General features: G+C 30.9%; 1 protein-coding gene across 1 annotated transcript in view; it reads left to right on the forward strand.

Moving 5' to 3' along the window:
* Positions 1-8,524: 8,524 nt before the first annotated feature.
* LOC114124781 (protein Wnt-2) overlaps positions 8,525-26,939 on the forward strand; it is a 58,888-nt gene continuing 40,473 nt past the window's right edge. The window contains exon 1 of the mRNA XM_027988151.2: positions 8,525-9,200. Coding sequence (XP_027843952.1) covers positions 9,130-9,200 — 71 coding nt within the window. The 5' untranslated portion in view covers positions 8,525-9,129. The remainder of the gene's footprint in view (positions 9,201-26,939) is intronic.

Here is a 26,939-nt window from a genome sequence, read left to right on the forward strand (position 1 = left end):
TATTTGATAAAAAAGAAACAATTATTATGATATATTTTGTTGCTATATAGTTCAGTAGTTCTTAACCAGGGTGACACGAAAAATCATCGAGAAAAGGAAAAGAAATTTAAAAAGAAATAAATATAAATATTTTGTGAAGACTCAAAGGAGCCTTGGGATGAAAAAGTTTGAATACCTCTGATATACGCGAATCTTATGACGATAGACGCACACCGGCACGACTGACGGACCTCGTAGTTTGAGTAAAACGGACGCATCAAGCCGGGAGCTGCAAGCTCAACGCTAAGATCACCGCAAATACTGCGTAAAAAATATTATAATTTATAATATGATCACACGGCTTAAAATGGCGGCACACAGGCGTACCGTAGAATGTGCGACAGCAGGGTGATAATCGTGCGACCAAAAAACGCCAAAGAAATACAGGCAGGACCGGATTAAGGGGAAGGCAACCGGGGCCCCCACAATAGTGACTTCGGGAAAAAAATCTTTCAATTTACAAATACGCTGTCACCCCGCTGTTCCGTCAAAAGGTTAAAACATTGTTCATTTTATTTGGAAAATAATTTTGGGCCAGAGGGCCTCCCCTTTTTTGATGCCCCGAGGCCTCCACTCCTCTAAATCCGGCCCTGGATACAGGGATTGTCTGAAAGCTTCGGTCGTGGACAATCTGTGTGCTAATTTGAACAATATTATAATAATATTTTATATTATTAGGCATTTTTCGATTTGAGAGTGTAGGTTAACTACATTTATTGGTGAACACTAAATAGTATTTTTATATTATCTATATAAGATAGCGATTTCAATAACATAGTAAGTAAATACCTATCGTTTTTGTAAATATATTTTTGTGTATTAATTATACAATTATAATTTATATTATAATAACAAAAATAATAATTTGAATTGATTAGGTATTTTGTATGAAATATTAGCATCGAAACATTTGTTTCATTATCAAATATCAATACATCACAAGTTATGATTTATAACTATTAAAAAACAAAGAAAATACCTATTCATAAATGTATTATAGCAATTGGAATTTATTTGAATCTTACTAATTAAATTGTTATTATGAAACGACGCTTAGTTATAGGATTATAATCCAGAGGACGTGTCACATGTTGTAGGATAAATTTATAAAACGCGTGTCGTGCCTAGCACATATTATTATACCAACTGTAGATGTCGATATGCAAGTCGTTGACTAAGGACGCTGACCTGGAATTTGTAATTTTGAAAATGTTTTTCAATCTCCGCAGTCTGCAAACTATGGATGGTAATTTTGCATTTTGTATTCGTAAAGCACGACGCGCGGCGTGCCGCATTAAAAAGGTTTAATAAAGGAAAACTATTTGTATTTAGCTTAACTAAATATCAAAATAAGTTGAAGGTTTGTGCTTTTTTATTTTTACACGAAAATTTCATAGGAGCTGAGAAAATCTTTTAGGGATTATTATGTCGGGAAAAAACACCGAATTATCGATGATAATACAAATACGTACGAGTATAAATACCTATTCGTGTGAATCATCTCTTTTTAATATTATAATGTCAACTTTCAAAAGTATATATATCTATTATCTGATGTATTTTACTTGAAAAGATTAATAATTTATTGTTTAATTTTAATTTTTATTAAAATATATTGCCATTAATCACTAATTATTAATGGGTCACTTATTAGTTATCAGTTGGTTATTAAATTTAAAAAATCTTCCACGTTGTATACATTTATAAGGTCATAAGATAAATTGTTTTACTGTCTAAAAAATAAATCCTAAATATATTATTCTCAAACTTATAAAATACAATTGCTACTATGATAATCTCTCGTGGAAACATAAAACAGTAAATTGTGTGAATTGTGAATTGTATATCATCGTCTTTATTTGAGTTTCATTTCATTTCATTGGAAGTAAACAAATATTATAATTGTGTAATAAGCTATTTTCAAAACACAGTGACACGTACTTGTAAATAAACCCAAAATCGTATTGATACTTTTCGATGTTATCCAATTATTTTCGTTTAGTCATAATATACTTTGTATCAAACCTAATAAAAATTATTACTGTGGTTTTTTCTTAACGGTTATGTTTAATTGAGTACATTATTGTAATATGTAATATATTTTATTCACTAATTACTATAATGTAGGTATACTTATAGCAATAGATCGCAGTTATAATGTTATTATCTATATTATGTCATATGTATAAAGTAGGTACTTAAACTGATTATTATAATTCAAAGTTTAAAACGTTTTACGCCATGGATATTTCATTAGCTTTGATGGCGTGAAAACCTATCAAATGAGTGTGATAAGTTCATACTGCTGGTGTGGTTGGTTTAGATTTTTCGATCCAAGACTACATCAAAGGTGAGTTTATTTATTACACTAACGTCAATAATGTCACACAAATTCGCTTTTAAGGGGTTTTATATAGGCAATTTGTTTTAAAATCTATAAACAATTAAAATTAAAGTATAATATTTAACTTTTATATTATACGCATTTAAAGAAATTAACAAGTAGTCCCACACATAGAAAATAATAGAATATCTCTTAACATACAACACGGTATTCTATGAACGAAGAGTCTATTATGATCTATTGTTGCCATAGTATTTTATTCAATGAAATTATACATAATATTATATTTTTTTAATGTCTCATCAAAAGAAAGAACCGAGAAGGATTACAGTTGTTATAGCCGATAAGAAACCAAATCTCATCATAAAAAGAAAATAACTTTCAACTTTGACTGCCATATCATCGTATTTATTTTCCTAAATCACTCATATTTCTAGTTTGAAGAACATAAAAATAACAGATTTTAAAACAATCGTAACATTTTTTCGGTTGAGTGATATCGAAAAATAATGAAAGCTGTATTATTTTATGCGAGCAGTCAATGTTTTTTTTTCTTTTTACCACGGAAATTTGGTGTCTCGATTCTCAACTATACGCAGTATTATAGTACCATTTTATTATATTACTAACCGTGATTTACTCGCCAGACGACTGTACGTTCGGTCTGTCAGTGACTACACAAGCGTATTATAAGTTATAATATTCATAAGCAAGTTTATTTGCGTATGATATTTGTGACCAGCTGTATAATAGCACAATACCTGTCCGTATTAATATTACTATTACAATATGGGTTTACTGCAGCGCCGCGGGCTAGGGCGGACGTCAATTTCGCCCACAAGGCACACATATAGTTACATGGTTGTATTATATAACCTATACGAAGAGAAGATTACCCCCTCGCTATCACCCAATCCATTCTCATATATATGGATCATGAAATTGTTTCGTCTTTACCGTACGTTGCAGTACCTACGCTGTCACTACGCGGGTAATAATATGACGTTATTATGCATGTTATTCTTAGAATTCGTAATACAGATTTTATACACGGATTTCACGATAAATGTGTTACTTTTATTATTTGTCCCTGAAAAAATTACAGCTTCGTAGAGCGAATAAGAAAGATTAGAGATCAGAGATATTATACGATAGAGGGAGGTACAGAGAGAGAGAGAGACACACACACACACACACACACACACACTCTTTATTATTTAATTATAGTTTTATTTTTTTGTTGGTCTTATATGAGATATTGAGAGAGCCTTTTATTTCGCCTTCCATGGGTGGCCCCGGAGGTGAGATGATTGTAAATGAAAACCCTACTGCTGCAGTGGGTCGAGGAATAGCCATTAACCCGGGCAAGGATAAACATTGCGGTCGACCGGGGAAGATGTGTATATAATATAAGTATACATATATATTATTTTATATACGGTTCACATACACGAACACTGCAGGTATAATACTCTATAATTTGTGTTCTGTGTGCGTTTAATGTTTGGGTTTTGGGTGGTTTGGATGATGGCGTATGATATTGTCCTATATATAAAAAAAAACCCTAATAACACCGTGTTTAATAATATATAATAGCAGTACGGTGCATACTCGTCTTGTTCACGCTGTAGGAGAAGCTCACGTCAGTTTTTGATTACGTACTACGTATTAAGGAATGTGCGAGAACGTTTCCGGTATATTATTATTTATTATTGCGTGATGGTTTTTATTAATAATAATAATAATAATAATAGTAAAAAGTATTATCATTTAAAAACGATCTTTTAAATGACTGATCCTGTATAAGACATTAAGACGCATATACAACGTATTAAAATATTAATTATTATTATTAAGCGTGCGTGGTCTATTTTGTAGTATTTCTTGATACTACGTATGTTATTAATTGTAAGCTCGACTATTAATTTTAACCATCGTAAGGGTAAACTAAAAAATTACATGATGTGTTATTATTTGACTTATGACGAAATATTGACGTGATTTGTGTAGTATTAACAAAACTTGAATTATTAAATAAATATAAATACTATAAGTACTTGACCAATGGCAGTTGACAATTAACACTTAGCGCTCTATAGGTAGCTAGTTCCTATACATTATACACGTGACAGTGTAAAGTATATAGACGTAATATATAAATCTATTTGTTAATAAAATAATTATGTATTAAAAAGTCTTCAACATACGTGTTAATGTATTATTGCTCGGAAAATTAATGTATTTGTAATATGATTGGAATGTTGTGTAATAATAAGTTAAATATTTCTGTTAAGTATTATAAGCGTATACTTATAATTTGTAGATTGATATTAATATATATAGGTACCAAAATATATAGTGATAAATAGTATCATATAAATAATAATTTTCAAAAGACGTACCTAGGTACTATAGGTACTGTACTGTACGATGTAGGTACTTTTTATTTTTAAGTTATTGTAAATGTATAATTGTTCAAGTGAAATTATATTTGTTTATCGGTTATTTTACTGGCTTTACATCTTATACTAATCATAAAAATCTCATTAATTAGGATTTAATACATATGGTCGATATGTGCAGTGCACGAATCATTATCACAACGAATAATATTAAATATTCCTAGAAATATAATTTGAATTTTCAATTAAGAAAAATACTAATGCCAGGCTATAGTACCTAAATAATTAGACGTGTTTCTATCACATTAATCATCTATTATATTGTCTGTAGTTGTTTCACTATTTACCGCATATGACATATGATTATATGAATACAATGAATCAATGATGTATGTATCAATAGTTAATAGTTATGTATATTATTTTTTTATAATTATTATAATCATTTATATCATATATGATTATAAATATATAGCTAGATATTGGATTAATAACAACATATTATAGTGTATTACTAAATATAATTTGAGGATTTACTTGGCATAAACTTTATTATTCACGTATAATTTAATTAAAATTGTTCCTCTAGCTTATTATATACGTATAGGTATATGCACATAAAAGGCAAATAATCTTTAATAATGCATAATATATAGGATATATAACTATATGGCAATAAGAACCTTACAAGGGGAAATTGAATGTCAGAACTCAGATCTAGCTTTAATAAGGCTATAACCTTATTATATTAGTTTAAGAAAGTCAAAAATTTTTTTCTAGTAAGAAGGATTGAGGTTAAAAATGACAATACAGGAATTAGATATAGGTAGGTACTTCACATATAGCTGTATATTATATATATATAATACACAATTTTATTTAGTTAAAACAAAAATATCAGTTTCATAAATATTTTCCATTAAGATTTAAAGTTATTATTTATTACTCAGTGTATAGAATAAGTACAGTAAATTATATCCATTATATCTGAACTTTTTTGTCGTGTTTTTATAATAAAAGAAATATTAATATAGTATACGGAAAGGTTTATATTATCGAGTAGAATTACACAAGGAAAATTATTTCTTCATTCGATTTTCAAACAAAACAGTTTCCAGTTATTCTTGTATTTGTAATAACAATTAACAGTAAGTCACAGTCTATTATAGTGAAAAATATTCAATAGAGATGTTATAACATGTTATTTTATTACAGTTACCAGTTTTTATACACAGTTTATATTACAATATATCTTTGAATTAGTTATTTTAATGAGTTGTGATTTTATATTTCTGAATATTGGTGATAAATGAACAATGACATTTAGCTAATGATTATAGAATAGGTGTATTTATCAAAAACATTATAAACATAAAAGTTGTAAAATCTCTAAATAGTTCACTATAAAATTAACAGCTATTGAACATTTACTTAAAATCGTCTTAATTATTAATAATAACTTTAATTAAGTATTTAATTAATATTTTATTTGTCATAGTGTATTAATATGTGCCTGTCATAATAATGTTTCTCAATCTTCTTCTCATCGAAAAACTGACGAAAAAACTGCATTCTAAATCAACTTGTTGCTTTGAAGAAGATGACACATTTTGTTAACAAACGATTATTGAAATTATTGGTAATTTTCAGAATGAGTAAAAAGTAGTTAAAATAATTTACATTTTGATCATGAATTAATTAATTTTTTAAAATTTTTTATTTAAATTAAAAAAAAGAAAAATAGTGTTGTTGGTTAATTAAAGAGATACTAGATATAAAATATGATTTAGTATAAATACAACAAATACAACCTATATAAGCTATAACATGGCTATAATATTATGAATATATTTATGTATAAAACTATATTATACACGTCTATAATGTCTATACATTATATACTTACTTAATATGATTTTAAAAAGAAAACAACATTAAATTTAACCTAATGATATGATGGAGATATGAAATATTACAGGCTTATTTTTGCGTAGGTGTCCGAAAAATAAATAATGCTGGATGTTTACCTTATGAAAAGTAAGTATAGTACCTATTAGATATATATGACGTAAATATATGTAAGTACGATTAAAAAGGAAAATTATATATTTTATTTCAAAATACACGATTACCTTTTAGTAATAGATTTATCTGTGGTATATTTTTTATTACCTACGTAAAAATAAAACAATTATATATTATTTTATCACATGATTATAACATTGCTATATTTTATTTTTACGTACATTTACAAAATAAATATAATATTAAACTTATCAGGACGATTTCCATTAGCATTCGTTTATGTGTTGTCAGAAAATACTGTAGTTAATTATTTTAGTAAATTTAGTTTATTGTTTTATATTGTTTATAGATAAAAAATGGCGTATTTATGTGTTATATAGATATTCGATATTTAATTAGTGTACGAAGTCACTTGGAAAAAAATCACTTTGTTTTGAAACGCATACTTCACAGTTGCGTGGGAATAAGTCGTAGTTATAAAAACTATCATAACGATGTATACAATTTATAATAGTTGTATCGTACTATCGTGCTACTATGAATAAAATTGGCGGATAAAAAAATAATATTGACGTGCGGTAGGTATATTATTATATTATTAGCTACGTATATTACGTCGATATAAACCTATTATATGCTTTTATGGAAAAAGAAATAATCGCTCGCGAAAAGGCCTACACGTATACACTATATATAGTATATAACTATATACGTATGTATATAACGGTTAAGCGTAAAATCGCTGCTTATACGGCGAAATCGCCGACTAAATATGCTATGTGTATATAAATATATATAGTATATAAGTATACATATACGCCGCTGGGATCAAAGAAACGATGACGACGTTAGATGAAGACGTGCCGCTTGCGGGATATAATTAACCGACTATTTTTCTGCGATTCTATTGCGGACCGAGACGGATTTAATTGAGACCTTTCGCTCGATGGATTCCTAATACCTCACACATCGTGTCGGTTTATAACGCACAGTGTATACATCGTCGAGGGACGACGACCCCCACCGCCACTACCATCATCACCTTATACCAACGCGCGGATAGAGTATTATATATATGTACAAACAAGTATATATACCTATAACGTAATAATAATATATCATATTATGTGTTTTTGGCGGACAAAAGACTGAAAAATAAGGGGCGTCGTTCAAGGTGCAAAATAAATATATTATATATGGGATAGGGTATACTACAGACGAAAAAAACTTAATGAAAATTCTAAAACGCAATTCGCGGCCATACGACTAAATTAAATAATATATTATTTATTATTTAATTATTATTATATATATACTTATATATTATTTTATGTACGTCGGTTCAACGTGTCGTGCACTACCGTCAAAAAAAAAAAAGAAAAAGAAAAAAAAGCCACTCATCCGATCGGACGACAGACGACTGCTGCAGCAACAGCAGCGGCGGCTCGACCGTTCGCGGCGATGACCCGCGGGGGTCTCGGGGCCCGTGACATAATAGGCTGCGGTTATTAGGCGTGCACGTCAGCCCAAGGATCGCATCATATACACTCGGTGTATAACCAATTACGAGGTTCGGGAGGCGTGTCGTGTCGTTGGCGGCGGAGGCCGTATTCTCTCTCTTTCAGTAGTATACGTATATGTATATATACACATTACCCGCTCTCCCGGCCGTCCGTGTTTCCCTCTGGTCGATGCCGCCGCCGCCAACGACGACGACGACGACGACGACGGGGCATTAAAGTCTCCGACGTCGAACAGTTCGCGTGTACGCGCTCTCCTCCTTATACGCGCGTAAATGTACCGCGATCGTACATCGTAAGTATATGCGATAATAATAGTGAAAATACGTAATATCAATATCGTAAGCGACGAAATTTTTCACTTTACGACTATATATATACAGTGCGTTACGCGCCGGGCCGGTTTAAAAATAACTCCGAATCGTCGTGCCTCACGCCCATACCATTACGACGCGTGTATAAAATAGATTATTAATATTCATAAGATATCGACTGACCTGTCGCAGCTGCGGTCGTAAATCGTACGATAATATGCTCGCGTATTTATCTCCGTCAATTATATAACATACGCGCGTTATCGTGGTGCAGTTAATATTTATTTGATTCGCCGAGTCTCGTCTGTTTGGATCGATGCTCGTCGTTGGTCGGTAACTGCGTCACAGTGGCGCGCGAAGTCCGTCAGCCCTCGGCGGGCGCGGGAAGCACGCGTAAGTGATAAGAACGCCGACAGCGGCTACCGGTATATACGGGACGGCCCCGGGGGCATGCCGCCGGTTTCGTAGGGCTCCACCGGCCCATTATGCGCACAGTCCGGACGGGTATCATCATCAAGGCGTTGTTTTGGAACATTTTGTTGGCCGTCAACTTCAGGTGTGTTATGATATTTTTATAAGCGTATACTGTATAGGTATATTATCCACAGGACAATTTATATAAGAGTACGAGTATGCAGTGTCACTTTTGTAGTTATAATAACATGTATATAGTTGTGACAAATAATAATAGTTATAAAGATTAACCACACCAGCCGATAAAAAATAACAAAAATTGAACTACTTAATTAGAATTGTAGGTAGTGTGTATAGGTTAGATTTAATATATTATGCATATTTATACATAAATAATGCATAATATATATGGTTACCCCACAGGGGTATATAAATTATATAGTATAATATATCTGTAAGACAAAATTAAAATATTATATGATAATATAAGTATTAGTGTATATATAACGTCTTAATAATGCTGCACGTTCTGTATTTGATTTGATTTGTGCTTACCCCGGAGGAGTTTTTTTTACAGACATAATTTCTAAATATTCAAATATTATATTTTATGATTTAATTGTATAAATCATATACGTATTTTTAAACATAAGTTTATGTTACATGATTGTACTGATATCACTGAAGACTAGGTTAGCTGGTTAGGTTGAAACGAACAAAATTAGCATATATTTTTTATATTTACATAATACATATATAAGCTCCAAGTATAAGTTATTGTTCTACAGTCTACACAATGACACTAATCCTATATTTTATAAACGCATTATATTATTTTAAACAATTTCACTGCTTATATTGTTAGTACAAATAGACTCATAAACGTTGCTGAGAAAACGGCGCGTTCTAAAAAATGCCACTGTATAATTTTATTCAAACAGAGCTTATAGGTAATCGCGTTTTCCGGATTTTTGTTCTTCTTAAATCCAATTTATAAACCAAACCAATATACATCCCCCTTTACCGCCGTGATTAATGCGATAACCGTTCTACAGACCCCAAACCACGACGAATCACCCCGGAGGGCTTTCTGTTATTCGGTCTACACCAATGCGAGAGGGAGTTCGATGAACAAAAATCTTTAATGGACACTATCGTGCAGTGCTTATCGTGGAACGTATTTTATTTTTTTTTCATCCTCGGTGATGTAATAAAATATGGTCGAACTATATCCATTCGCCACTAAATCGAATAAAAATCAACCGTTTATCACATAGTAGACTACAGACATATTATATATAGCACTCGATATATTGTTAGTATAATAACCAGCTAATTATAGTTCATATACGAATATACCTACCTAGATATATTTTATTTTATGATATAAAAATTTAGTAATAAACTATATATTATATTATTATTAATTAAATATAAACGAGCCTAAACGTCGTATCAGTTCACACCGACTCGTATGTACACGAAAACCTAAAATATTATTTTACAAGGTTGTGTAAATTAGGAATAAAGATCGTCGTCGCGTCTGCATGTAACACCTGATGGTCATATATATATATTCGCGGTGTAAAATCGTGTGTCGTATTTTAAAGATTTGGTCGTTGGAAAAAGAATGTCACACGTCAACAATATTTATTTATTTTATTACGACCGAGATGAGCAAGTATAACTGTCCGCCCGCCGTGTACAGGCAGACCGCTGCGGATAACAGTCCACCGGAGAATGCTGCACTGGACCGCGCGTGGTGTGCACTTCTGCAGCAGCAGACGGGCCCTTGAGGCATTACGCGCACATCGTCGTCGCTGCACACTGCTACATTATAATAATATATAACAACAACCAGTTAGAAATACCTTCGAAATGCTCGGCCGGTCGTAAATAATTACGCCATTTAAAGAAATTGAGAGAGAAAAGAAAAAGTCAAACGCCCGCCGTAATGTATTTATCGACGTTTCATTGTCAAAAAATCGATTATAAATCAAATTCGCTAAAAACCGTTTCGCAAATCATATTATATGTAAACGTGACGTGTATATATAGGTACGTCCCGCGGCAATGGTAAGCGCGAAATTCTTACAGTTATTTGTATTTATATATATATATATATGTACAAAAGCAAATAGCGTATATTATATACGAAACATATGTTATAATAATATATACGAACAATACGTAATAATAAACATTCACTGAACGCCGCTCATATAATATTATAGTATAATATGTGTGCCTACTACAGACTGATGGTGTATAACTTAATCGTACCGGGTGATCCATTTAACGTAAGATATTCATTATTTCTAAGACTATAAACATTTTTTTTTTTTAATTATATAATGATTTAGAATAATTATGTAAAAGAAATATTTTCAAAATTTGTGTTGAGTGGTTTCTTAAAGAATGAGTGTTTTACGTTAAACGAATCACTCAATTATATTAAGCATCCACTTCCGACTATATATATACATATATTGGTAAAATGTATTTTTATGTTGAGTATCGATTTTCCTATCGAATCGTTTCAATTACTTGGTTTGCACCAACTCGCGACATAATATTATTATTTCGGTTTTGTTGTCATTATAATATTATTATTATTTATTTTGTTGATATTATACAATACACGATGAGTTTCGGCAAACTTACTACACTTTAGATCTTACAGTATTACGTCTTATACTCTATACACGCATAGGTATAACGCCATATAAAGGTACGGATTAATGATGATGCTGCGGCACTCCGGAGACATGCGTTTGACTTATCTGCGGCCTGTACGATGCAGGTACTTAAAAACCGTAAACTGTACGCTCGTCCTCAGACTGTCCGTGAATGTCATATTGTAATATGTGTAGTGTGTACTATAATAATATTAATATTAAAGTGGCAGTAACTTACTATAATATTATTGTGTATACATACGTCTTATGTCTTTGCGATGTCTAATAATGTACGACGTCTGTCCATCCGCGAGCTATAAATGTTTTGTCAAAAGACTACACTTCTTTTATTGTATATTATACTATTTATCTGCCTACGTGAAATCGATAGTCGTACCATAGTCGTCGTCGTTATTCGTTTATCGTAATGCCAATGCGTATCTACAGTCGTTTTTTACGATTTATATTGAACACATCGTACACGTATACAACACTATTACGGGCACTGTAAAAGGCTAAGCTAATAATATACATATTATGTATCGCCAACGTACAATGTAAGGAGTAGTGACCGAGGTATAATTCCTAGAAAAGTTCAATAATATACACGAACGGATCGGTTTACGAGAATATCAAAACTAAATATAAAATGATATATGTTAAATTATTTAATTTAATTTTTGTCTTCTTGTGTGAAATCTGTGCACTATATAAGTGTACAGCGTAATTTTGATCGTTGAATATTGGACCGGCAGAGGTGATACGATTGCATAATTATAGTTAGGTATTAGATTTTGCTATATAGGTACGTAATTGACGCTTCTCACCGAATCCAATAATAATTAAAAATATAAAAACGAAAATTAAAGACTCGTATGACATTTATACGCTCAAATAGATTCAAATGGTTTTCCGAAATTAAAATACTGAACATTTCCTGAAAATTATGATTCGAATTCGAATGGTAAACGTCTTGCGGTCTTTTTTTACTTTACAGTGCCTATATTATCATATGACACAAAAATACACACTGAATACCTCCTATAACTTTATATTATATAGATTGTCATCACTAAATTGTAATTTGTCTGTGGCCGTCACGACCTAGCGAAACAAAACGGTTGGTACCCACGACACAAAATAATTATAATTTTAATTAACGACGATAAATCATCGTACACTACTATAGATGTTTTGATGAGTAACTATTATTATTTAAGTTGTATACCGAATAACGTGTAAAGGTTCCACCACATTTCTGTATGACTGTTTATATGAATAGGAACCACGTCATAGTAAATATCCGATGTCAGCGCCATTAGCGTATTTCGAAAACTCGTGGGTTGGATGACCATAGAACTCTAAGCTCTACGTTTTGTTCACTAAATTAGGTTCGTAGTAACTAGAAATCTATTATATTTATTATATATACTCGCGCGTATCCCGTGTATGTGTATATATACAAATATACATTATAAATACAATTTTGTTCTTAATGTATAATGTATTCGCACTGTTAATTTAAACGAGACACAGCTCGTAAACCTTCGCTAATAAATCAAGTTTTTATTCCTAAACGTGAAATGCATATTAAACTCTAATTGAACCGAAATGATTTACTGAAAAATGATAGTGCGCGATAGTTTTCGATTTATCCTGGTGTCATTGCGTCGTCTTGTTGGTTGTTAAATTGTTTCGTGTCGTATAATAATCAGGCCAGGATTATAAGAGGGGGGTCCGAGGTCCCGAGGCCCCGAGGTACACGAAAAATAGGGGTCCAACTTGTTTAGTATACTACTTAATTAACTATGTATCTTTAATTACTAAATTATTACTTATAAAGTTATAACTTATAACTTATAAGTAATAGCACAATGATTTTTTTTTATTGGAATTGAAAATTTGTAATCCGATCAAAATAATTTTATCAACTAAAACCGTGGTTATATTTTTACTATAGGTACATATCTACTAGCATTCTATTATGGCTCCTTTTATAAAATTTACTCGATACTATACATACTATAATATAACCAATAGTATAATATGTTGTAGGTAAATAATTTGTCTATATTTTAACAACTAAAATTTACTATCGACTATTACTTAATTGACACTATGAACAAGAACAAAAAATGTTTATATATATTTTTTAATTTGTATTCTCTTATTGTTATTGTAATAAGTATAATAATATAATGTATTTATTTTTTCAAGATGACCAATAAAATATCTCACCCTGTGGAGAGATTTGTCTTTTTCGGGCCTAATTATAATTTTTAATTGAACGGTTAGATTTTTCATCATTATTATTTTTGAATAAATCCTAAATTTTATGTTGCCACGACGTACAGCTATAATAAGTATATGCGCTGCAGTTTACGTGTTCAACGACAAAACCATATAATATAGGTATAGGTGCTTATGTCCGAAATTTATATAGTCTATTCACATTTCACAGTCCTACGCACCGGTCGTAATAAATACATTTTTAACGAGATAGACCGCAAATCAGAGGTACAGGTTTTGAGAACTCATTTGAGTAGTTCTCGCACCCATAGCTGCTTATATATAGGTATAGGTATATATCATTACAGTGATTATATTGGCGAACACGGTTTTTTATTCGCACTATTATTACTATTATACGCTGAAAAGCTATCGGACGGGTGATTTTTTTCATGTCAGCCGGTTGTAAAATATGAGACCCAACACCATCACTCGTGTATAATATAGTTATGTTTATATAGTCATAAAGATTTCTCGAGCATCCGCTGCGTGACGTGATATTTCACTCAACGAGACCAACGACAATCCAACAGTAATACTACAATATATTACAATAATAGTATACATGCGTATAATATTATAATATAATATAATGGTTCACACCGCTGCAGTGGTCAACTTACGGTGCATCTCGGTCAACCCTCCCCCCTTTTCATTCACAATGACACCACGAGAAGCCAAGAGAAGAAGACTATAATGTTGTACGCATTGTTTACAATGCTTATTATTGCGAAGACCGTCGTCTTATTATACTTATTAGTTATTGCGACCTCTCGTGCAGCATATATATAATATATAATATATGATACATAATAAACTTCTACTTAGTCATCGACTGAAAATAACAAAAATTGCGAAAACACCATGATTATAATATTATTTTTAACTTGTTTATGTGTAAGGTTATAATTATTGTTATTATTTTTGTAATTACCTATCTCAGTTTTTTCTCAATAATCCAATGTAAAACGAATTGGATTTTCTTTATTATTTTTACGAATAGGTTACCCGAACATCTGGTCCGGAAAAAAAAAACACTAAGACTCAACATGATGGGGTACACCTCCAAGGGTGGAAAACTATCTAATATACTCACGGTAAATACAATATTATATATATATATATATATATATACATCCATAAGGATATCGGATCATGTATACGTGTGCGTCCAGGTGTTTTCGCAAGCGTATTATATTATAAGACAATCTTCTTTTATGAAATGTGGGCAGCGAGGAGTAATCGGCAAAACGTTTCAAAGGGAAGTAAGTATATATATATAGGGTTAATAGTATACATAATATTATTATATTTTACATCAGATATACCTTTACAACTTTGTGCCTAGACCACAACGAATCGCGTTAAATATATATGTATTCACCATACAATGTTTAACACATGTAAGTATATTATTATTGTGTAGATTCGATTTCGATTTTTCGGTTTTGTTATTTCGATGAAAGACAATTTTTTTTTTTAAACATGGTGGGTCCACGGTTACAACAGTATGTTACGTTTGTTCATCGGAGCGTATTTTTTTAAATTTTATTTTTTTATTTTTCTCAATGAATCTTTCATTATCATAAAAAACACGTTACGGAAACTGGTTTTTAAAAATGTTCGATTAGCCTCAAAAAAAAAGAGAGGAAAAAATAGCGAGCGTTGGACATAGGTACCTACTGCCAAAGATTGGAATCTGTAACATCCGCGGAATCAAATTTAAAATTCGATTTTAATCGCGTGCTGATATAAACAAAATACAAATACGATGTCTGACGCGCGTCCGTCGTAAAAAATATATCAGCATACTACGTATTATATTTTGTTATATTATATATTGTTCGATTGTAGCACCATTGATCGTTTCCCATACACGGCGCGCGTAATAGGTATGATAGGTATAGTGGTTTTGTGTTGTTTTTTTTTTTTTTTTTTTGGTGAGTCTTTCACAATAATAGACTCGTCGTCGTCGTTTTTGCTGCTCTCGATAGTTGAACCGGTCAGTACTATATTATAAATACTATCATATAATACTACCTTTATATTATTATATTGTATTTTTCGACGGGCGGTGTGCAAAAACCACAGCAGCCGTTTCTATTGATATCGGTGGCCCCGTGGGGAAAAGACGAGAGATTACCAAATGTACACCGCGCACTCGAGGATTACACACTTTGAAGTACAAAAAAAAAAAAAAAAAATGGAAAAACAACAACGACAACGACGACGAAAACCGTCGCACGGGCCTTTGTGTAGCCGATTTCTCGTCCGATTTTTCTGCTCCTCCTCCTCTTGCAGACGGTCTGTCTCCCAGCCACGAAACCCTCTGGGGGTGTGCGAAATGAACATTATTATTATATTTATTATACTAATATAATATACCACTATATATACCTTATTTATTATTGTATGTATGGTTTTATTGTATTGAGCGTGTGTCTGACGAGACGTGGAAAGACAGACACACGATCGGGCACGGAACGATGTCGGGATTGAACTGGTTGGAGAGGAGAGGACGGGGGGGGGGGGGTCAGAAAGCGGCAATAAACAGTAACGACAATATAATTAGAGTACGCCCGTGAATGGGATATTAGGAGGTCCGCGTCTCGGTTGGGTGCCATAGATATATTCGTGTGGTGTGCGCGAACATATTTGATATATATATATTGTAATATGTATATCGGTGCAGTATAGCGCCAGCGGGATACCATTACGGTAGCCGGATAACGTTACCGCGATCTACACCAGGTGACCAGGTGCAGCCTGTACAGCGTTATTCGACGGTGTGTAGTCATCGTACATGTACAAAATGTATATTATAATCGGACGGCATCGACGATGCTGCGCAGTGTAATCGTGAAAGGGACAACTATATTAAAGTAATAATGTATAATAAATAATAATAGTATACCTAAAACGTATATAATACGCACTCATTCAAGTTTGGTGTTACGAAATCAGAGGGTGATTCAATAACAACTTAATGTATTTTCCGCAGATTTTCTAACACAACATTTCCACGAATCTGTATGTATATATATATTATATACATTAAACCTATTGTATAATAATTATTACATACTGCAGTATACTGTAGTCACTAGTCGTCGACTATCATTTGGAAAATTTTTATCATATTTGGTTTCAAATCAATAATTTATCATACATACTACACAGTGTATATGGAAGACGTGATCTATACATTATATAAGCACTCACGTCTTCCTATAATATGTAGATAGAACTATAAAAGTCGATTTTTATCCAAGAAAAGTATAATAATTCTATTTATAAAATATCGTTTTAAACGACCATCACATAAAGATGAAACATCAAAAAGAGACGACGTCACGCCGTCATGCCATAAAGTACGAGTATAATTAAATGAAAGTCTGGCTTTTGTTGCCACGTGTAAAATATTTACCACTGAAAAAAAAACACGCCGTTTAAATGCATTGATTAGGTAAAGTGAATTAATAAAAAAAAAATTTCAGAGTATTAGATAGATTTTGAACGGTTAGTAACGGTGTATTTTTATTTAATTTATTGTTAGAAAATCGTTTAAATGAAAAGCTATAAGTAAAGTAAAGTTATAAATATTACATATTATATGTTTGTGTGTGTATCGTAGGTAGGTTTGTTAATAGTGAATTTCTCACAGATTTCCAGAAATGTATTGTGCAATCGTCAATCTTTATAATAAAAAAACAGCGAATAATCAGTTAAGTAGTATAATAATCAGTAGTTTTAAGATATTTAATGCGAAAACACTTGGTATTATACTATTGTATATCATAATAGATCGAAGCTTTATAATACTTAGGTTAGGTAATTCCATTACCACTGAACTATATAAAAGCAAACGGATATTAATTGAAATAATATTTGAAGACTCGACGAAATCGTGTTGAGCCTAACAGATAATTGACCGCTACAACAGCTAAAGCGAACGTAAACAAAGAACACATTTACAACGGTTCAAATTATTATTAATCGAAAAAGATCTCATTCATCTGTAGGATGGCGGTCTCGAATGAATACGAGTGTTATTAACGTTTGATGATTCAATAATGTTTTAAGAACTTGGCGTTTTCAGTTGATTGATGTTCGCTCGTACTATGTTTAAATAGCCGTTTTACCATTATATACAATGAACAGATACTATATTATATTAAGTGCTATTAACCTAAAGTATGTAATGTGCTATATTAAACGTATTTATGTATACCTATAACGCCATACGTGAAAACACTCCAAAACTTATTTATATTAAAATAAATAAAATAATGATTCAATGTTTCTATAAATTTAACGTTACAATTGTATATTTGCAAAAAAAAATTCAAACTTACGTTGTTTTAACTACAACGGTTTTACGGAATTTTTTTTGTCTTATTGCAGACAGGTTTAATCTTGAATTCTCACGAATCCACACACAATAAATTAAAACCAGATAAAAATTTGTCGGACTACCTATTTTAATTTGAAAAAAAATATCTTTTCACGGTGTCGGTATGTCCTGCAGGTATTTTTATTAATTGATAAACGAGTATAATAATTAGGTACTGTACGAATTATTACGAATCAAATCATTGTAATTACATTAACATTTTGAAGTTTTCAAAGTAATTTATTCATAACATTTCTTGTCTGCCAATAACCGTCGTTATCTGAATCATAAAATATTATTTCTATGTGCTGGGTACGTTTTAATCACTGAAACCCTCTCGCACTAAATCGATTAACTTAATTTCCGAATTATTATTCGTATTCGAACATTATAATAATTAATAATAGGTATACGTATAGGTGTTTAGCTACCGGACATTATGCCAAACATGTTTTGCAGGATTAAAAGGGAAAATCTGACTAATAATTACACCGCGATTCTTATAAAATATAAAATATAATGTAATACTTAATAATCGACTGCGCACATTACTTCTTATGTATGAGTATAACGTTCGTAAACTATTAACGTCGGTGTTCGTCATTATTATGGCTTTTGTTCGTTTCATATACTTGTCATGTTTTACTGTTCACCCGGCCGATTACACTGCGATTGATTATTCGAGTCGTAAATTTCGCGTTTCTTCGGATCATCGTAGCGTGAATAGTTTCCAAGAACTTATTTAATACGAAAACAAACACAGTATATTATATAAGTTTATGTCTATACATAAAAGTTATCGATCAAAAAAAAAAAAGCATATAATGTCTAAAACGACGTCGTGTCGCTGTTCTGTGAACTTTGAAACTAATGGATTCTGTCAGTTTTAGCGAATAATTATTACTTGTAATATTCCGAGATTCGGTCGTTGCAGTGCTCGTACGAACGTCGAACGGTATGTAACGCAAGAAAGAAACCGGGCGTGGGAAGATTTGTACAGTCATGGCCCGTGGGGTACATTCACGGACGCAGTCGAAATTGGTCCTATAACAGCCTTTCGGCGACATCAAAAGGCTTGACCCTGGTGTACACCTCACCGAACGCGCGATATGTATAATATGAGTAAAATATATAGTGAATAATGGGTATAGGTGGGCATAATATGTACTCCGTGCGATGTCACCAAAACGGACAATCCGTTTATGCGGCGGTTGTTGTCGTATAACGAACCCACCACCGCCGCCGCAGCATCTTTCGGGCGCCCGACATGTTGTAAAAACATCGTAATATTATAGCTGGTATCTAGGAACCGTCACCGTATACCCGGTCGTATATGTTATACGTGATTTTTATTTTTACTTAATTTGTCCATCTGTGTGTGTGTGTGTGAGTCAGAGAGAGTGATGTGTGTGCAGTGCGCACAGTGCCCCCCGGAGAATATTTCAGCTCATTTCACACGCGACTCACGTTTTTGAACTCGTTATAAATTATATCCCATACCATGAATATAATATACGCAGTCTCTCTAATAAACAATCATAATACTCGGAGCGCATCAACTGAGTGTACCTACCCGCCAGTGTAGCTATCAGTCACATCAAACAGGTTCTAAATCAAATTTCCTTCTTGGTCCCAAACCCGAGCCGCAGTGGCAAGACGTAGTCGCCGATGTTGTTGTTATTATTCGATATAAACGTGGTTTTTTTTCTTTTTATAATATGATATTACTAATATATTATATATATATGTGCGACTGTATCGTCGACGACCCTTGTCGTGCATGGGTACACCTTTACACGAGTGATACGCTAATGGACGTTATTACTATTATTATATACATTTTACTGTACTAAAGCCACCATTATACTGTATATAGTGTGTGCGCGCGCGTGTGTGTATAGGTATATATGCAGCATTTGTACGTACATAATGAGAGCTAATCGTCCTTGTCAACGGAAAAAGAAAAAAAAAATAATAATAATAAAAAACACAGACAAATTCGTAGGTCACGCGCGACACCGTGCCACTGTCACCACCGTCGGTCGCGGTGTCGCGCGTGGGCTGCAGCTCGCCCGGCCGTTGGGCAAATCGCATATTAATTGAAAAACGATAAATGGAAAACCGACATAATAATATATTATTGTTATTTGTGTTAGACGAGACCGGATTTGTTTCGTAAACACATACCACGTATAAGATATTTACACGCATCGTAATTGTTGTTATAATCATATGCGCGCTCACTCACCGTTTTCGATATGCATAACAAGTTTCGGTAGCAGACGTGACCGATTTATCTGCCGGAATGGTATAATTATTGCCCCTTCGCGTGTCTGTGTGTGTGGCCTTTTAATAAGTGCTTAATGCGTACCTTTTTTTTTTTCTCTCGAGAAAATATTCGCACGGGTGCACACACACAGTGATATCGTATAGTATAATGTATAGTGTATTATATTTTGTGATTAGTTTTTTTTTCGTCTGTCAACATTTTTATATGAACCAATAATGGGTCAATAATAAATAATTATTAATCGATTGCATGGCTAAATGATATATAGTGAAACTAGTACCTATCTACGTTTCGCCGATGATTAACGATGACATAAATATCCGTATGATTTTATTAGTACCTAGGTATATTTTACCGATGTTATCGGCATATTTTTTAGTTAGTCAATATTGATAAATAATAAATCGCGTTTTGAATATCATCTGCCGGTGTGTAGTATGCGCAACGTTGGTATATATTCCTGGAGAAACTACACTGCCGCACGAGCGATAGTCGGACCGTCTTTATTATTGTTACTACCTTTTTTTTATAATAAATTATTAATAAATAATAAGTAATAACTGATCGATGAAAAACGATTTTACACTATAATAACGTTTGTATTTTAACCATGTCCGATTGGGAATGGCCGTAGTACATACGCAGTAGGTGGTACTTATACACAATGCCACTATACACCAGTGCTATCAGTGCTATACCTACTAAATAAATTATAATAATTATGCTATTAAAGGAAACGAATATGGACGTCATGGTTTCTAGATCACGTGAATAAAATTTGTTTTGATTGGTTTGAAAATATGTGTATTTGATATAAGAAAAAAATGTATTTGTTTGTACCTAGTCGTTCTTCAACCATTATATAATATGCATGTTATGTACGATATACTACTCTCTACTATATAATATAGGTATACTTAATGTGTATAGTTATATCAATAATATTTTTTTTGAAATCACGTATTACTGATACTAGATGTGAGAAACATTTGTAGAGCAATACGTATTTTCAAGAAGTTCACATTTTTGGTGAAAGGGAGTTGTACCTCCCCAGTGTGCACCATATATTTTGCATATTTAGTTTATGCCTTACTATTCTTACACGGTTTGTTTCGATTTAATTGCAATGTTATTCATCCCTTGAAGGGAATTCTAATGTATAAATGTATTATTTTTTGATTACCTAGAAATTATATCTCAAACACGTATGTTGTTTTCTTATCATTCCACCAAAAACTCCCGAAATAATAGTAGCTAAACAATGTAGGTAAGTTCCCTTTCCCTATATATGTAATTATTTGTGTAAGAATATTAGTATTTTTTTATAATTTTATGTTACTTATTTTTGTTTTTAATCTTTAATATTAAATTTAAGATATTGTATTACAAAGATTAGTGGTGTAATGATTTTTTAAAATTAAAGGGTTCTGAGCAAAATAAATCCATTTCATAAAAATTCCGAATAACTAAAAATGTTATTTTAATAATACTAAGTTAAAGATTCTACCAGTATATAATATATAAAAATTCTTATGACAATTAAAGGTAATTTTTGGCACTTAGCTTTCAAATAATTTGCCACCCCTATGATATAATGATAATTAAAATATGCACTCTTTGTAACTTGAACACAAGTGACACATTCTAGATTTTTCATTTATTATTATAAATATGAATTAATTCTTAGTAAACTTTGATAAAGTTTAATAAAATAATAATTAACAAAATAAAATAAAGTTAACTGCTCCCTGATGAAAAATTTAAATAAAAGTAGTTCATCACTTTATTAAAAAAAAAAATTAAAAAGTAGTAAGAGATTATACAGAAATGAATTAATCTTCATTATTTGACCTATTTTCAATCCTATTCGAATTTTCTTCTTCAACTAAGTTTTCTATAAAACCAAAAATTGTAATATCCGATGTGTCAATATACGCGGAAGTATAGTTTAAGTTATAACTATAATAAATTTAAAATTTTTCTTCAATGTAGGCATATAATATAGTAATGTCATAGGTAATTAAATTGAGTTATAAAATATTTATTATTGAAATCAACTTAAAAATAATTTATACCCTATCGTAGATGTAAATTTAGTGTGATTTTTGGTTTAATTATTATTCAGTTTAAATATAAAATATATTAATAAAATGATTGCGAACAATACGAACAAAATATTATGTATTTATCATGATAATAATTCTAATTTCTAACTATACATGTTTTTATCGATTTTTGACTCCTTAAAGTATCAACTAAATCAAACCTCCAATTTGAAATCATTATTAATGTTGAAAATTAGAACAAATTTTCGTCTCTGAAATCTTATGACAGACAAAAAAAATATATTATTGTAAAACCAATATATCTCTCGCCCTAATTCCAACCTAAAATAATATAGATAGATATAACTGTATACTGCCACAGTGTATAGGCACTATAGGATAGATGAAAATATTTCGATTTTAATATTTTGTGTATATTTCTGGTATTTATTACATTTATAAAAATTAATATTAAATAAGTAAAAATTTAATCTTAATTCTAACATAATTATTTGTATTTAACTTTCTATTTTATTACTATTTGTTTATGTTTTCAAAAGATAATAAATATTATAAATTGTATTTCTTATCATTGTTGCACTAAATTCATATTACGCATAGACAAGACAACAATAATAAACTACTAATTATTTGTTATTTGTGCATATAATATTATTATTTATAATAAATAGCGGAACTCTAAATCGTTATGCGAGTACTTAAAACTTTTAACCCTTAATAGTACATTTTATAGCATAATCGTTAGTTGGGATTATATATTTTTTTGTATAGTTATATGGATATTATAATTATACCATATTTACCATAGCAATGAATTAATGGCTGCTAATGACATATTCCTATATCCAATGTATAATCAATAATTTTATTATTTGTAATACCCGATAATAGCCGTTTGGTTTTAAATACTTAACTACATAAGTTATATATTATACATTCTATTAATAATATAAAAAAAATGTTACATACATTTATATATTGATAATTAAAATACATAATATATAGTTTATTCAAAGAATACAGTATATAAAAATATAAAATATAGATTTAGAATAATTTTAAAGAAAACAATTTAAATTGGGTGAAGGACTGAGAAATACTAGCGTAGTGCAATTTTCGTATGCATATAACCATTTTTTAAACCATCTTTTCCTGTTGGAATAAGTCGATATTTATAGAAGTTAAGTTATTCAAGTGGTTTTCATTTTTCCGAAAAAATAAACTTCACTCCGTTATTGACTTCCATATTGACTATTTAAAAATGTGATTTATATAACGCAACACAATTTACAACTTAACACACAATGACATAGTTACAGACTGGTGACTCGGTAAAATGTAAAATTCTTCAGGGATAATTAAGATAAGATAATCTTATAATACGACAAAAACTTATTTGATAGGTTTATAATGATTTTAATGCTGCTGTCTGTTAATTATATAAATGTTACTAAGCAGTCGACCGATATATATAGAGTTAGAACATAGTAAATTGACAGTGCTGTTTATTATCGGTATCGGTCACTTCATCTAATACGCTAGCTCCGGCATCTGCACTTGGAGGAACACAGCAACCGGCCAACAAAATCTGATCTTCTGTTTAGAGCTTCGCTAATAGTTGCGCATACTCAAAACGTACGTAAAACGCTATAACTAAGTCAAATAATCAAATACTTACGTAACCTTATGGAAATCTGACAGCTATGTGGGTAACTAAAATATTAGGAACAAACGTAGACGGAATCGTGTTCCTTAAAATGTGCACGATTCCGTACGCTGATAAGGACCGAATAGAGCCGTGTTCTACCTAATTTAGAATACTATAGAATTCTATAATATATTTATATTAGATAAGTAAAATAATTAAAAAATTAAACACAGTTGTATTACGATGGTATTCACCCATATAACATAGTGTGGGATGTAGTTGAAGTATGAGTACCTACTGTTTTTATGTTAAATGATACTTAATAATATTACGAGTATATAGTATATACCATAAACTAATTAAACATCGTATTTTCTTGCTACTATCAAATATATTTTAAATATTATGGTCCTACAGACAATTCATATAATATATTGTTTTACAATAGTTTGTCTATATTCATTGTAAACCACTCAATCGTGCGAATTTCATAAATTAGAACCGATTCATGTTATACATATTAACAGGAACATTGAAATATCCATTGAATGTATCACAATATGTATTATTTCACATTAAATGAATTTGTCCGGAATTCAGATAGATAATATTCAGAATAATAGTATTCAATTTACTGTATTATGTATAATGATACACCTGCTATAGATATTTTTTTATTTTTATCTACATGTCGTATTCAGTTTATACAAGGTCGTTTAGGAGAATCGTAAATTTCATTCATGACTTAAAAAAATATATATTTTAAAGATTAACCTGTTTTTTCATACATTTTTCAAATTAATTAATCGGGAAATAATCAAACTACACATTGAACATCGCGGCAAATCGTTTCTGAAGTATGGTGATTTCAATGGAAATTTTTTATGTATATTGTAGTAAAATCAATAGAATCAATTAACTGCAGACACTGTATGGTAATAATAATAATACCTATATAGGATTTTTAATAATAATTCAACTTAATATATGAATACCAATATCGCCGCAGTATTCTATTTTGCATGCACATACTATTATCGTTTAACCGAAAAATAAACAATGTAATAAAATGCTGTATTTTTAAACCTTTTAATTTAAAAGTACTTAAAAACTTTAAACAATAAAAAAATGTAGGTACGTTATAAAAAAGTTGTTCAATAATGAAATACCAAATATCCATACAATAACTCAAATTTAATTGCTAAAAAATTCTACACACCAAACAGAGTCTATGGTATTTGTTGCCATTGTCTCTCGTGTTTACTGTATGCAAGAATTCCGTTATGAGTTCCATACATTTTTTGTTAATTAAGCGCATCAATCTTTGAAGGAAGGTCAATGCTTATATTTTTTATTTTATTTTTTCGTTTACTCGAGAGGATCGTAAACATTTTTATTAGAGTATCATCCAAATCCGATCTGTGCGTGTAACATATAGCTAGTCTAGACGACCGAATCAATAATAATTTAAAAGAACACAAAATCTAGTTTGTGCGTATGATGGTTGTGTGTGTGGGTAGATAGGGACTACTTATTGTATCCAGGAAAAAAGCCTCACACTTTTATCTTCACTTTCTAATGTTATAGACTTGGATCATATCTTAGAACAATAATTCAATAAAAATAATTGGTAATTATATTAGGAAGCAGAATACATATTATATAATATTATAATTAAAAATTCTGGAAAGAATTTGTTTTTTCAACCCCGTGACTTTTTTTTTATCGGATATATAATGTACAAACGCGTTAATGATTTTCGTTTAATTATTACTGCGGATTATTGGGAATTTATTGCGAATAATGTGTATTTGATCGCGCATTGGTATATACACGCACCGTGTATAATATGTATAATATACAATTCTGCAAATACTTGTACAACGTCGGGTATTGTGAATAACGCAGTGATTATATCAATGATAAAAATATATTATACCTACCTATATTATATTATAATAATATACAATATATTATTATAATATCTATACTTGATCGGTACACATACGACATACCCATAGCACATATTATTTCGAACATTATAATGTTATGTACAAAACATTTATGGTACAGTGCGGATATTATGCATAATACAATGTAGGTATGTATGGAAATGTGCAGGTTATCGACGAGACGCCGCCGGAACGTTTTCAACGATATCAAAACGTCGTAAACTTAGGTTTTAATAGTAATAATATGGTACATAGCATACAATAATTTATATTATTATATACTACGAATTATTTAGTTCTCGTGTGGCGTACCTTTCTCGCTCCTTAAAGGCCATCGAAACAAATTCAGTGTAGCTTGTAAATGCTTATGGGGGTAGACGTCATAAATATTACGTATAATTTTTGAGGGACTTAACATAAACGAATTGTTTAAGAAAAATCGAACTATTTACTTATTATATTCTTATATATTATTATACTGCAGTTAAAGGAATTTACATATATATTCTTATTGTTTCAACTATGGTAGTTTAGCGTTATATTTTATCGTATACTGATAATTGTA

This window comes from Aphis gossypii, chromosome 2, assembly GCF_020184175.1.
Source record: "Aphis gossypii isolate Hap1 chromosome 2, ASM2018417v2, whole genome shotgun sequence".
Lineage (NCBI taxonomy): Eukaryota > Metazoa > Arthropoda > Insecta > Hemiptera > Aphididae > Aphis > Aphis gossypii.